The 13,084-nt window shown below is 49.6% G+C and overlaps 1 protein-coding gene and 1 pseudogene across 4 annotated transcripts in view; both read left to right on the forward strand.

The window, feature by feature from the left end:
- The first annotated feature begins 2,008 nt into the window (after positions 1-2,008).
- CYP2R1 (cytochrome P450 family 2 subfamily R member 1) overlaps positions 2,009-13,084 on the forward strand; it is a 53,471-nt gene continuing 42,395 nt past the window's right edge. For 3 of the 4 annotated variants that reach the window (XR_016440258.1, XR_016440257.1, XM_090032624.1), the window contains exon 1: positions 2,009-2,343. Coding sequence is in view for 1 of the 4 variants with exons in the window: in XM_090032624.1 (XP_089888750.1) it covers positions 2,137-2,343 (207 nt within the window). In the remaining 3 variants the exon portion in view is untranslated. The remainder of the gene's footprint in view (positions 2,344-13,084) is intronic. The other variant, XM_090032625.1, reaches the window with a different exon arrangement.
- LOC149871489 (uncharacterized) lies at positions 2,561-10,302 on the forward strand (annotated as a pseudogene).

The raw sequence follows: 13,084 nt of genomic DNA on the forward strand, positions 1-13,084 counted from the left end.
GGTTGGTTGACATTTCTGTAGTAGAGGACCAGACCAATCCAGCTCAGGTCTGAGGAAGGCTGGCAGTAGGACCTACCCACCACTGCTGTCTGGGCACAGTGGGGATGAAGTTCCCCATGGTCCAATGTGCTTCAGGCTGCTGCTGTTGAACTCTACCAAAGCTTCCCAGGTGTTTGGGCTAGATCTCATCGATCCTATAACTGAGGCCCTTCCAACACTTATGCTTCTATGATAACCTTGCATCTTGTCTCAAACCCCTTTATTAAATTGTACAGAAGAAAAAGCTTCCAAAGACCCAAACCCCAATGCTTCTTTTCAATTTACAACTATTTTCATTGACTTACAATGAAAGGGGGGAAAATGTATTGCCCAAAAGCTTGTCTAACATCTCTCCCAGCTATAGAATGTGTCCAATAAAAGATATAAATACATCCTTGCATCTTGTATATTTCCTGGACTCTTGGGTTTGCAAAATCCTTCAAACTCTACTATTCATTGACTTACACCAGCAGTTCTCAACCTTTTTAAATCCAAGGCATCCCTCAGGAGACTCAAGGCACTCCTTGAGAGATTCAAGGCACTCCTCAGGAGACTCAAAGCATATGATTATCAAGGATGATAAGGCACCATTGGTGATGCGTAGGGGGTGCACGTGGGTACATGTGCAACCTCTGCAAAAACATGCTGCCAACACTGGCTGGTCGGAGCTCACCACCCATCCTGTCCTCCGCCGCCAACAGCATCGCAGCTGCCTGCAGGAGCTCCCTGCTTGCCATCACCACGCTTCTACCGCCGACAGCCCTGTTGCTGCCGGTGGGAGCTTGCTATGCCCGCCCAGCCTCTGGCACTCCAGCGTTCATGTAAGGCACCCCTTTATAGACTCAAGGCACCCCTCAGTAGACTCAAGGCACTTCTCAAGAGACAAGGTATACGATTATCAAGGATGATAAGGCACCCCTTATAGACTCAAGATGCTTCTCAGGGCACTCAAGGCAGTCCTCAGTGGATTCAAGACAGCCCTTGACATACTCAAGACGCTTTTCAGTAGATTCAAGCACCTCTGAATAGACGCAAGACAACCCTCAGTAGGCTCAGGGTAACCCTTGATAAACTCAAGGCACTCCTCAGAAAACATTAGCTTTGAATCTTAGAAAATGAGGGCTGGAAGGGACTGCAGGAGGTCACATCTACTCCAACCCCCTGCTCAAAGCAGGATCAGCCCCATTAGATCATCCCAGCCAAGGCTTTGTCAAGCTGGGCCTTAAAAACCTCCAAGGATGGAGCTTCCACCACCCCTCTAGGTAACCCCCTCTAGTGCTTCACCACCTAAACCTAGAATTCCCTTGCTGCAACTTAATTTGCACTTGCTTGACTAGGGGCAAATACTAAAGCAATTCTGCTGCAACAGACTCAGAAAGTGCCTGTTTTTAGTACTCCTGGAGTCCTATTGGAAATCTCGAGGTTTCTCCTCTGAACTGCGTTTGCCCCCTCACAGGGCTGACACAGTGTGGCACCCCTGGAGCACCCTTGACAAGCTGCACCGGAATCGCTGAATTCCTTGTCTTCCTGTACACTATTTGATTTTATTGAGGGGGGCAAAGTGCTTCCCTAACTCCTCTCACGGTGGGGGTTTGAGGGCAGTGGCCAGTGCACCCTGGGGCAGTTGGGATGCTTCCCAGCTCCCCTCAGCTGGGGGGCAGCCCCGGGCCTAGCTGCCAAGTATAATCTTATGCCACAGGGGAGCAACACAGGGCAGCAGTTTGTCCGTTTCTCCTCCCAACAGACAACACTGAACTGCATTTAGTCATGAGTACTTCATTTATTAATTATGATTGCCATAATTATGAAAGCCAGCTCATAATTATGAACAAGCCGTCGCCTGCCAGACGCGCACGCCCAAAGGAGGCCAGAAAAGTACAAGGGCAACTACTCCAACGCCCCGGAGTCCCGTAACCGCTCTAACAGCTCTGAACGTGCGCGAGGGAGGATCCGAAGGGCCCACTCAGCCAATCAGCTCTCGAGTCGCTTGACGCGCCAGACCGACGGCCAATCAGCGTGCGCGAGGGGGCGGGGCCCCGCGGGCTAGGAGAAGGCAGGGCGGGGAGGCGGGAGTCAGGCGCTGGCCGCCGTTGGGGGATGTGGGAGTTGAGCGTGGCGGCGGCGCTGGGCTGCGCCCTGGTGCTGCTTGTGCTGTCGCTGGTGGTGAGGCAGCTGCTGAAGCAGAGGCGGCCGGCCGGCTTCCCGCCGGGCCCCGCGGGGCTGCCACTCATCGGCAACATCCACGCCCTGGCCGCCGAGCAGCCGCACGTCTACATGAGGAAGCAGAGCCAGCTCCACGGGCAGGTAGCGCGGCGCCTCAGTGGCGGGCGAGCGGGAACGGGCGGGGGCGGGGCGAAGGGCCCAGTCCGGGTCCGCCCCTGTGGCTCTAGGGACGCCTACCGGGGCGGCAGGAGCTCCTCCGGTCCGAGCAGGAGGTGCCTGTCAGGCTCCAAGGGGGTGTTAGGTCTAGTGGTTAGAGCCGGTGGTGTCAGTCAAGGGAGAGGGGGCGCAAGCCAAGGGGATGCCGGGCTTCACAGCCAAGCCAGAAGGGTTGCCAGGAGCAGAAGCTGGGGAGAAAGCCAGGGTCAAACCAGGGGTCACGTACGGAGACGGGGTTACCGGAAGCAGATGTCTGGAAGCAAGATGAGGTCAAACCAGGGCTCCGAAGTTCAGGGGCTGGGTACACAGGGCAGGGACGTAGGAACAGGCACGGACCAGAGCTGTGCTCAGATTGAGGCCTAACCGTGTCCTGTTGTGGGCCTGGCGGACAGGACCAGTACACCGGAGCCCCGCTTCTGGGGGTCTTCAGGGAATGGCATTCAGTGAGGCAGCACTTAAAGCTCAGGAGTTTCACAGTCGCAGTCCCTAGTTCTGCTGGGCAGGCGTGCAGAGCCCTCCATGGCTGCGGTGCAGGGTGGCATCTGGGAAATGGGTAGAGCACCATACCACTTTTCACTGCTGTCTGGATGGCGCCTGTGTAAGAGGACTGTTAATCACAGTGGAGGACACCTTGATGGTAGTAGAGAAGAGCCCACCATTCACGTTACAGAACAGCCTCCTGGGAAAGTGTCAGTATTTCCATTATTTGTGGCAACAAATGTCCCTCCATGAGGAGCACAGACAGGACCAGTATTCATCCTCCAATGGGGTGCAGAAAGCACCAACACTTATGGGAAAACTCTCACATGTGGTGTTGAGAATGGCACTGATCAGGGCAGTGCTGGAACAACAGTTATAGGCTGTTCAGGGTGCCTTGGGGTGTGGGGGGAATGTCAAAAGCCCCATCCATTTGCTTTTGCATTTTTTTATTAGACTTGTTAGATTAGAGTGCCACTGTTTCCAGTGAAAAATGCCCCTCTGGAAGAATGGCTGGAGTGCAGATGGTCAGGGCATGGGTGATTGCCTGCACAGTGAGGGATCAAGTTAAGCTGTAGTCAGGAACCAGAGTTGGGGTTGGAGAATATTAGGTCTCGACCCACTCAGGGATCAAGGCACTGGCTAGGGCTGGGATAAGCAAGCTAAATTCAAAGTTGAACCAAGTCAAGAAGGTCAATCCTGGGATGGACAGAATCAAGAAACCAGGAGATCAAACAGAGCGTGAAGCCAGAGGGAGCACTAAAGCAGTTTTGAATCAAATTGGCCTGTCACCTGGATACTTCCTATTCCAGGTCAGGGGTTTGTTTATACATGTGAAATTGAGTTTCAGCTGCCTTCAGCCAGCCCCTCTAGTGACATGGAATAGACAGTGGTTTAGGTCCTACTGAAGACTTCATAGTAGCTTTGATGGACCTGAGTGGCTAGTTACAGAGTGTCAGACTGAAATGAGTATAGGAAATGATGGGGCACTTCTTAGAAAAAAAAGAGAGAGTGCATCCTAGGATAGCAACACACCAGTCTATAGAAGATTCTAAACTAGGTTTGAACTAATGCAAGTCAGTAAAAATACTGACCTGGTCTAAAGAAAGAAATCTGATGGTAGTGGAGCTATGGGAAACTATTAGGAACAAAGGAGACTTAACATGGAACAATAACAGGGCAGCGTGACAGATGTCTGATGCCTGCGTACAACCTTTTTTTTACAAAAAGTTTAACTGTAACCAGATTCTTTGTACATTTAGGTTTAAGGAGATAGGTGCAGGTTAAACGAATATATAAATTACTCAGCTGGATTCAAATTAATAGATTATGATGCAGTGTATTTTGGGGTACTTAAAGAGGTAACCAAAGCAGTGTTTGGAATATTAATTTTTATTCTGAGAACCTATGGTAAGTGGCAAACGTGATACCCATCTCTAAAAGGGAGGACCTGGGAAATTATAGACAACTCATTCTTACTTTGTTACTTAAGAAGATATTAAAGCAGATTATTAGACAAAGAGATTTATAAGCATTTAGAAGATGATAAAGTGATAAGCAACAGCCAACCTGGATTTGTTGAGAATAACCCTGTAAAACCAATCTAATTTCCTTCTTTGACAGGCTAACTGGCTTGATGGATAAGGGTGAACCAATAGATGTGATATATCTTGATGCTATATGTGATATGTCTTTGACTTGGTCTCACTCTCACATAATATTTTCTTAAGCAAACTAGGGAAATATGGTCAAAATGAAATCACCAGACGGTGAGTGTACAACTATTTGAAAAAGACATGCATAGTGTGGTTATCCAGGTAGTGGGAGGGCACATGAAGGGAACTGGCCTGGGCCAGGTTCTGTTCAATATTTTCATTAATGACTTGGGTGATAAAATTGAGGATAAAGTAATAAAATTTATGGATGACACTAAGCTGAAAGAACTTGTAAGAACTTTGAAGAATAGGATCAGAATTCAAAATGGTCTTGATACATTACGTTACAGAAGTGGTCTGAAATCCGATTAAATAAAATTTCAGTAAAGTCAAATGCAAAGTGCTATACCTCTTTGAAAGAAGGAACCAAGTGCACAAATATATTAACTGTTAGGCAGCAGTACTGGAAAAAAAGGGATATAAGGGTTATAGTGCTCCCCAGACTACATATGAGTCAATCATGCTGTGGTTACAAAAAGGGTGAACGTTCTGGGTTGAACTGACAAGAGTATGAGACCAGGGAGAGAATTCTTCTGCTCTACTCAATAATGGTGTGGCTTTGACTAGATTTGTTATATCCAGGTTTGGGCACCAAAATAATGAAACAGTGACGCATGAAGAAAGGTTTGTAAATCTAGAAAAGACATGAGGGGAGCCATAAGACTTGTCCTTAAATATATAAAGTTATTTTAAAGGGGTCAGTGATTTTTCTTGAAGTTTACTGGAGTTAGGACAAGATATAATCACCTTCATTTCTAACAAAGATTACTTATGTTAGATTCTAGGTATATTTTAGCACTGGAATATGTTAGGTACAGAGGCTGTGGTATCTCCTTCACTGGAGGTTTTGAATAGCAGAGGATAAATGATAGAGTAGTATGTCTTATTGCTGGCCATCAAAATTGCCACTGTGTATGCACTGTAGATAGAACAGCAAGACCTAACTACAAATTACATGATGCAACATGCCATACTCTGTGTAATAGACTATCATAGTCCATGGTCCTAAGGTACCCAGTATTCACCAGATACTACATACAACAAATGTTAACGTAAGGTACAGAATGTATTGATGCAGATATCAAGACCTTGACAAAATATAAGCATGAAATAGCCCTGTACATTTATCAGGTAGCTTTATTAGCTAATGTCTTTGCTAAATATATTGATGCAGTGTGAAAAACAGTTCTATGTATTAGCCAATGAGGTATCATATGCCTTACCCCATCAGCTTTGAAACCTTTGCTCAGTATATTTCAGGACACCATATCTGTCACACTGCAACTTTGTGTATTTGTCCTGCCCTTCACTTAGTGATTTCAGAAATATATACTTGACCATGATACTGAAGGAAAGAATTTGCCTACGAAGTTAAGGATGCAGTCAGAAGCGAAGCTCCCAGCTGTAACTCTGAATGATTTCCCCAAAGTGCTCTGAGTTACAATGTTACCCCAGACCAAACAGAAGTTTATTGTTGGTTCCAGGAGGGAGGGGAATCTAGCTGTGGGCTGGGAGCCTGCAACCAGGTTCCCATAGCAACAGCCACTACTCTCTGCCAGTGCTCCTTGTTTTCAGAATGGAAGGGTGGAAAAGCAGGAGAGAGAACTTCTTCTTGGGGCTCCCCAGCTGATGGTGAAGGGTGGGGTGGATGAATTGGAACCCCTGCACCTTGGAGGGGCCTCCAGTGCACCTGTCCCACCGTCAGGGGGAGCTGAAAAAACCCCAGACTGAACTCCCTCCACTCCCTTCCCCCCCCCATTTAAGTAAACAGCAACAGGCTGGCAGCTCAGCAGACAAATGTTACAAAAGATGCTACATTCTGAAATGTCTTTATTTAATACCTCATGCAATGAGGGGTATAGGAGGGACTTGGCTGAACCCTGCACTTACTGGGGCAACAATCGCCAGCTCTCTCTGCAGGCAATGGACTCCCAGTCAGCCTCAAGGAGAAGCAGCAAACCTATGGGCCAGTAGCGCACTCTGCCATGCCCCAGAGTGAGAGCTGGAAGTTAGGCACCAGAGGGGCCCGGAGCCTACCCTGGGAGAGGGTAAGTGGCCTTCACAGCCAGCACCACCTAGGACCTGGAAGCTGCAGGTGAAGGAGTTGATAAGCCCCTCTGGGGCTCTCAACACCTGGCAGCAGCCACAAGACACACTGGGGGCAGGCCAACCCAGAACTTCTTGCATAAAGCAGCACCAGCCCCAGAAGAGGGGCCAGGGTAGGCACTGGTCCATGCCACATCTCTACACCAGAGCTGAAGACCTGCAATCCAGGTCCAGCTTGATACTGGCCCTCCCTACAGAACCTTGACCATCCTGCTGGACCCCATGGGGTTCCCATAGAGGTTTGTAGTACCTGTGGCCCCCGACTATGTGAAGAGCTTGACCTGGAGCAGGCCAGCCCGTGTGGACTAAGATCATATCAAGAGGCAAACCCCAAAGAGCCCCAACTGCCTGGAGAAAGGCAGCCAAGGTATATTGCTGGGCCAAGGCAAGGCCTGAAGTAGTCTCAGAAACCATTATTTAAGTTGTATTAGTTCATTCATTTTCTTACATGAGCTGGATGCTGTTGACCCCAAAACTTTATCATGGGCTCAGCCAATCATGCTGACCCCAGGCTGCTCAGTTTCCTTTCTTCACAGACCCTTCTGCCTAGTAGAGGAAGCCAGATGCCTCGGAAGGCCAGGTGCCTACTTCAGTCACCAATGGAACATCTGAGTGGAAAGGGGTGGGGCGTAGGGAAGGCTGAGCCTCACAGACGACTCTTGGACATCATGACCTGCACCAGTCTCAATGAACCCTAGATGATTGTACCTATAAAAGATATCAGGAAGTGGTACCCTAAGTCATGGCAGGAAAGGTACAAAAATAGAGTCATTAAACACCCACTGAGCATGTGGCACATGGGCACTACCCTGGAGTGGCCACTTGTCCTGTGTCCCTCTACAGGGGGTCAGATTTTCACTCAATCTGCCATTTTTTAAGCTGTCTGCAGCCACATACTTGTGTTTGGTCACAGCAAAAAACTGCTTTCTGCGGCCAGATCAGGTTAAGATTGTCACTTCTGTCTGCACCCTAGGACAAAGTCTAAGTCTGTTTATATTTTAAGAACAGACCAACAGACATCAAGTGAGACACAGCCTTGAATTAGCAAGAAACTTGTAACTTATCAACACATCTCTACTGCCACTACAGTCAACACTCTCCATAATGAAGCCATCAGAATGCATGGTTCTTACACATGCTTTCTCCAAAACGTGACATAACTGATCAAGTGTACCACTTGCTCTCACAGCAGCTAAACACTCACTATGCATCAGAATGAACTTTCACAGAAAAAAATATAAAGGAGAGACGCACAAACCATGAGGAACGCTTTTTTAAAGGAACAACCACTCCTTTTCTGACCTCGCTATCCTTATCCTCAAGGAAGTCTACCTCATACCTTTAAAGGGCAAACTTGGGAACGCAAATGCACAGGCTGGATGGACACTAAGGGTGCTTACAGAAGTTATCAAAAGGCACACTGATCATGCTGTAACTTTAAGCACTTCGTGTTAGCACAAAAAAGTTACGGTATGATCGAAAGCAACAGATGTTTGGTGTCTGGTTGGGGCTTGCAGTCTTGATGTACTGGCCAAGGCCAGGAGGCAGGGGATGCTGTAACCTGCTCTGAGAGCTGGCCAGGACACCCCTCATCTCCAATCATGTTTCAACTGGCTGATTCCTAGCTGTGCCTAGTGGTATGTTTCCCTTCCTACCCAAAGACAGCAGCTGCCTGGGCTGGGATTCCCCTCATGTGGGGGAACAGTGAAATCGGTCACTGGAGACACTCTCTCTGGGGACAGGGTACTAGCCAGGGCCCACCCACCCCCAGTCGTGGTGCTATCGGGTGATTGATGGCTATGCCTGTGGCCTCATTCTCCTGCCTTCCTGGAGACAGGGATTCTTCTATGTGTGGTGGCTCTCAAGGGGTGGGCACCCCCAAGCAGTGCCATCAGGCACCAGGGACACTACATGCCAGGGTATACCTGGGCCGGGATAATTTTTAACTGTTGGGAGGGGTAGCCATCAGCCACTGTGAAGCAGGCAGGGTGTGCCCAGCTGCATGAATGTAGTACAGTAGATAGGAGAAAACTGGTCAAAACTGGAGGAGGGGCCTTACACAGCTGCTGGTAGAGGAGTAGGCACGGGCTGGGACCCACACCTTTTTGAGTCCCATGCTACTTCCAGCAATCTTTCTTCCTGGCACTTTATCAGGCATCCAGGCATCCCTACTGACTCCTGCATCTGTTACAATAACAGCTAGACCCTAATCCAGCTATTGTCGAGAACCCACTGGCAAAATTGTGGCTGTGGACAGACCAGCCCCTTCCAGCAGCCAAATCCATGGTCATAACTGGGAGCATGGGGAAATAAGGGATTTCATTACTGTCTGGAGCAAGGAAAAGATCCAGTGTCAGCTACAGAAAAGGAATTGCAACAGGGACATCTTTATGCACATCTACTGGATGTTTGTGGCCTAACAACAGGGACTGGGTGCAGTGCAGTGCCAAAACCAAGTTGATGAGGAGTAAGTTTAGCAGCATACATGATGCAAATAAGAAGTCTGGGGCCTGACAGTACACCGTGCTCTTCTAACTAGGAGTTATCCCCAAGGAGAGGGCCATTGAAACCCTACATGCTTATGGCACCGTAGGGGGGTGGGGCAGGAGGATTTGATGCCGGAGACCCCTTTGGATGAGGAGGAGGTAATGGAAGACCCCTCAATTGTGGGACAACCAGATGCCCAGGAAGGGATTCCCAGGGGCCACAGTGGAAGAGCACAGCTGCTGCTGCCTGCCCCTGAGGAGATGAGCATGTTGCTGCTGGTCCTCACTTCGTCTAAGGATGTGAAAACAGAAGTCCAAGTGCAGCTGGAAATCTGCTCTCAGGACATTTTCTTGCCCTAGATCAAGACCACGAAGCGTGCTGCATAGAAGGAGGAGATGAGCTCTGACATCATAGACACTGAGACACAGGACCTGAATTCCTGAGAAGTGCCCTTCACCTCACAGGAGCTCACCCCAGACCTCAACCTTACAATTGATGGCCAAGGACATGGGCTCCAGTACAGCATTCCCCACACAGAGACAACAGCCTTAGCAACCCATGACCAGCCTTCCTCACCCGTGTCCTGATGACTCTGGCTCAAAGGAAAGATGCCCATCAGCTGTGGAAGGTATGACTAGTCACAGCTCCACACAGCTGGGAGGACCCTGTGGCCCAGGGTAGATGCATGCAGTGACTTGGGGGAGAAGGGGAGGGGTAGAGAGGAAAGGACCAATGGTGGCATGTGCAGCCAATTCCAGCCAGCCCCATGGTCACACCAGAGTCTCATCAAGTCTTTTGGGTCACGGGTATGGGTTGAATTGTGTTGTGCGTTTGTGTATGTGTCCCACAGTTGCCCATGCACAGTGAGGCAGGCCATACAGCAAAATGCAATAAGCATTTTTTTCTTTCAGCATTGAGCATAGCAGTTTTTCCTCCACCTCCTTCCCTCCCAAATAGCAAAGTAAGGGAGTTGTTTTTCTTTCAGCACTGAACTGAGCAGGCATCAACTCTCCCACTCCCCTCCTAGACAGAAAAGCGCTGGTTTTTTTTCTTTCAGCACAGAGCAGAGTACTGATTACCCCGCCACCTCTGCCTTTCCCTCCCCCTCCAAACCCTACAGCACTGTCAAGGCTAGGACAGTTAACAGCTCCTTTCACTCAATGGGAACATACATCTGCCTGTTTGTTAACACATTGCTATATATTCAGGCTTGCTCTCATGGGCACTGTGAGTTCCTAGCAGAAGCAAGGAGAATACCAACTGCACCAGCAATGGATAAGGCAGTCAAAGCATTTATTGAGCACTGCAGGCAATATGTAAAATGTTGTCAGATAGCAGATAACAAGCAGCCTCAGCATAGCAAGAAAGAGAAAACCTACCCTCTTTCCTCAAAAGCACACCATTCTATCTTCCTACTTCCCTTTCAGCCTGTCTCCGAACTCCTAAACAGGGACACACATGATGGCAGGATACCTGCATTGAAAATGTGAAATCTGCTGCTCCAGTCCTGTGGTGAGCCTGGCTCCCTGGTTCTGCACTCACAGAGCCTGTCAGGAGGCATCTCTGCACTTTTAACACTCCCCTCTGATCCAATCCATGTGTAAAGTAATTTGGAGCCTGGTTGGTGGTGATTATCACAGTGCAGACAGTCACTGCACAGACCCCTCAGGGCAACCCTCTTTTATCAGTCATGGCTGCATCCTGGCCCTGGGGCAAAAGCCTCCCCCTACCCCAGACAGCAAGCCAACCCCACCCCCAACCCTCCCAGAGTAGAGAAACAGTGCTGGAAAGATAAGGGCAATGTTTGGCAGGACTCTTACTAGTAAGCCAGGCTCCTGGGATTTATCCTTGTGGACAGGTCACAGGCTGAGTAGACCAATATTGTTGGAGATCGTGAACTCATCCTGGAGTGTCAGCACTTCATAGTGGAATCATAGGTACCACTGCAGGTAGATTCTCACCAGGATTTCCTGGGGTGCCATCAAAGGCCTATCTCCAGTTGTCAAGATGCACTTGGGGTACTGTGCCGATCAGTAGGAGCATGGCGTACTGGCTGGTGCTCCCCCAAGCAAACTGGAAAAGCTAATTTCTCTGTGCCTGGCTGACTGTCACCAGGGAATGTTTGGAGCATAGTAGTGTGTTGCTAGGGGTATGGGGTTCAAGCACCACTCCTGAAACAGAGGTATGGGTGAGGGAGGAGGTGTGAGAAGCCCATCATCCCAGCTGTGTCTCAACCAAGTAGTCTTAGGACCATCAGGACTGGCACAACACTCCCACAGGGACCTAGCACTGAAACACCTATCCTGAATGGGAAGGAGGGGGAAAGGGAATGTTTTAAGAGCCACATGGACATTCCATGGAGTGATGATTCCCTGAACTGTTCCTTTTATGGTACATGTCACCTCCAGACCCTCCTTCTCAACCAAGCCTTTTACTTCCCTCACCCTTGGACTGCCTGCCTGGCCACACCACAGCTGGGGCACTGGCCCTGGGGGAGGGGAACCTGGGTACCGGCAGAGAACTCACCATAGCTCCCTAGGCATGTTTGTGTGGAGTGATGAGAGGGTCCAAAAAAACCTTTCTTCATAATACATTGTTATCACTGAAAGTTTCAAACTTACACGAAGGCTCTGTGTCTCCCTTGTCTGCAGATGCCACATCTGTGCATGGGAGGCTGGTTCACAGTGGACTGGATGGTTCCTAAAGGCCAGCCGACCAACCAAGTATCTGATGAGTGCATGAGAAATTTCAGGAGCCACCAGCAAGGGAGTAAATTGGAAATGTTACAATCTCCAGTCACAGCCTGTGATCTCTGGGTGCACACCATGGGCTCCTGGTATCAGGAACTGCAGGTCCAGCCTGAGGAGAGACTAGAGATGTGGAGGAGGGAAATGGGCAGGCTGGGCACAGCTTACACAAGGGTTGTCCAGACATAGGAGTAGGCCACTGAGGTGGCCACCTACAGTTTGGATGAGGCAAATCATGTCACTGCAGAGCTCGACAAGGTGCAGTACCAGGAAAGGAATTTCATGCACGTGATTCTGAACTGCTTGGTGTCCACTGACCCCCCTAACTCATGCCCAGTCCCCCACAACATACCAAACCACACCGTAAGGACACTTTCCTGGGGCAACAGGAACAGAAGTCTTATGGCAGGGATATCCAGCTGGGCCTAGTGGGGGAATGGTCCCCACGCACCCTGAGTTGGAGATGGTGAGGAGCCAAGAGGCCCCAAGACAAGCATATCAAAGCCACTGTGCCAAGGTCCCTGGACAAAGACATCCAATATTGCCTAGCCCAGGGTGCTGCAGTGAGTGAGGGGATCAGGCTGCTAGAGATCCAATGTTGGGGCCATCAGGGTCAACAGTGCCCTTCCTGGCTCCACCCACTTCCCCCCCTCACCCCTGCCCCCAGCTGCAGGCATTCCAGCCTGAAGGTACAGGCCCCACAGCAGTTTCAGACCAGCCCTGAAGGGCCACAAAGTGCATCAAGGTGGGCAGCTCAACCCACTGGACTGCTGGGCCAGGCTGTCACTGGAACAGATTCTTTCTCCACAGGCTGCTGGGACTTGGAAAAAGGAGACTGAGTCCTGGGGGTATGGGCCAAGGGCCAAAAGCCAGGACAGGGCTTAGTGTCTCAGGTCAGAAGCCCCCATACTTAGTGCTTCCTATCCATGGTTCTTTTTTCCCTCAGTTCTAGCCCTGGGCCAAAGGCCCCTCTTACTGTGCCCACTCCTTGTCTTAACCAACCCAACCATGGCCATTCTCCATTTCCTACCTCCCCCCACTCCCTTCAAAGTTTCCCCAGTTGGTGTGAACTGGGAAAAGGGAAAGAACATGTTCTGTCACAGACAGTGTTCAGCAGGTTTTCTTTATTAATAA

This window comes from Crocodylus siamensis, chromosome 2, assembly GCF_052110815.1.
Source record: "Crocodylus siamensis isolate JL-2025a chromosome 2, ASM5211081v1, whole genome shotgun sequence".
NCBI lineage: Eukaryota > Metazoa > Chordata > Crocodylia > Crocodylidae > Crocodylus > Crocodylus siamensis.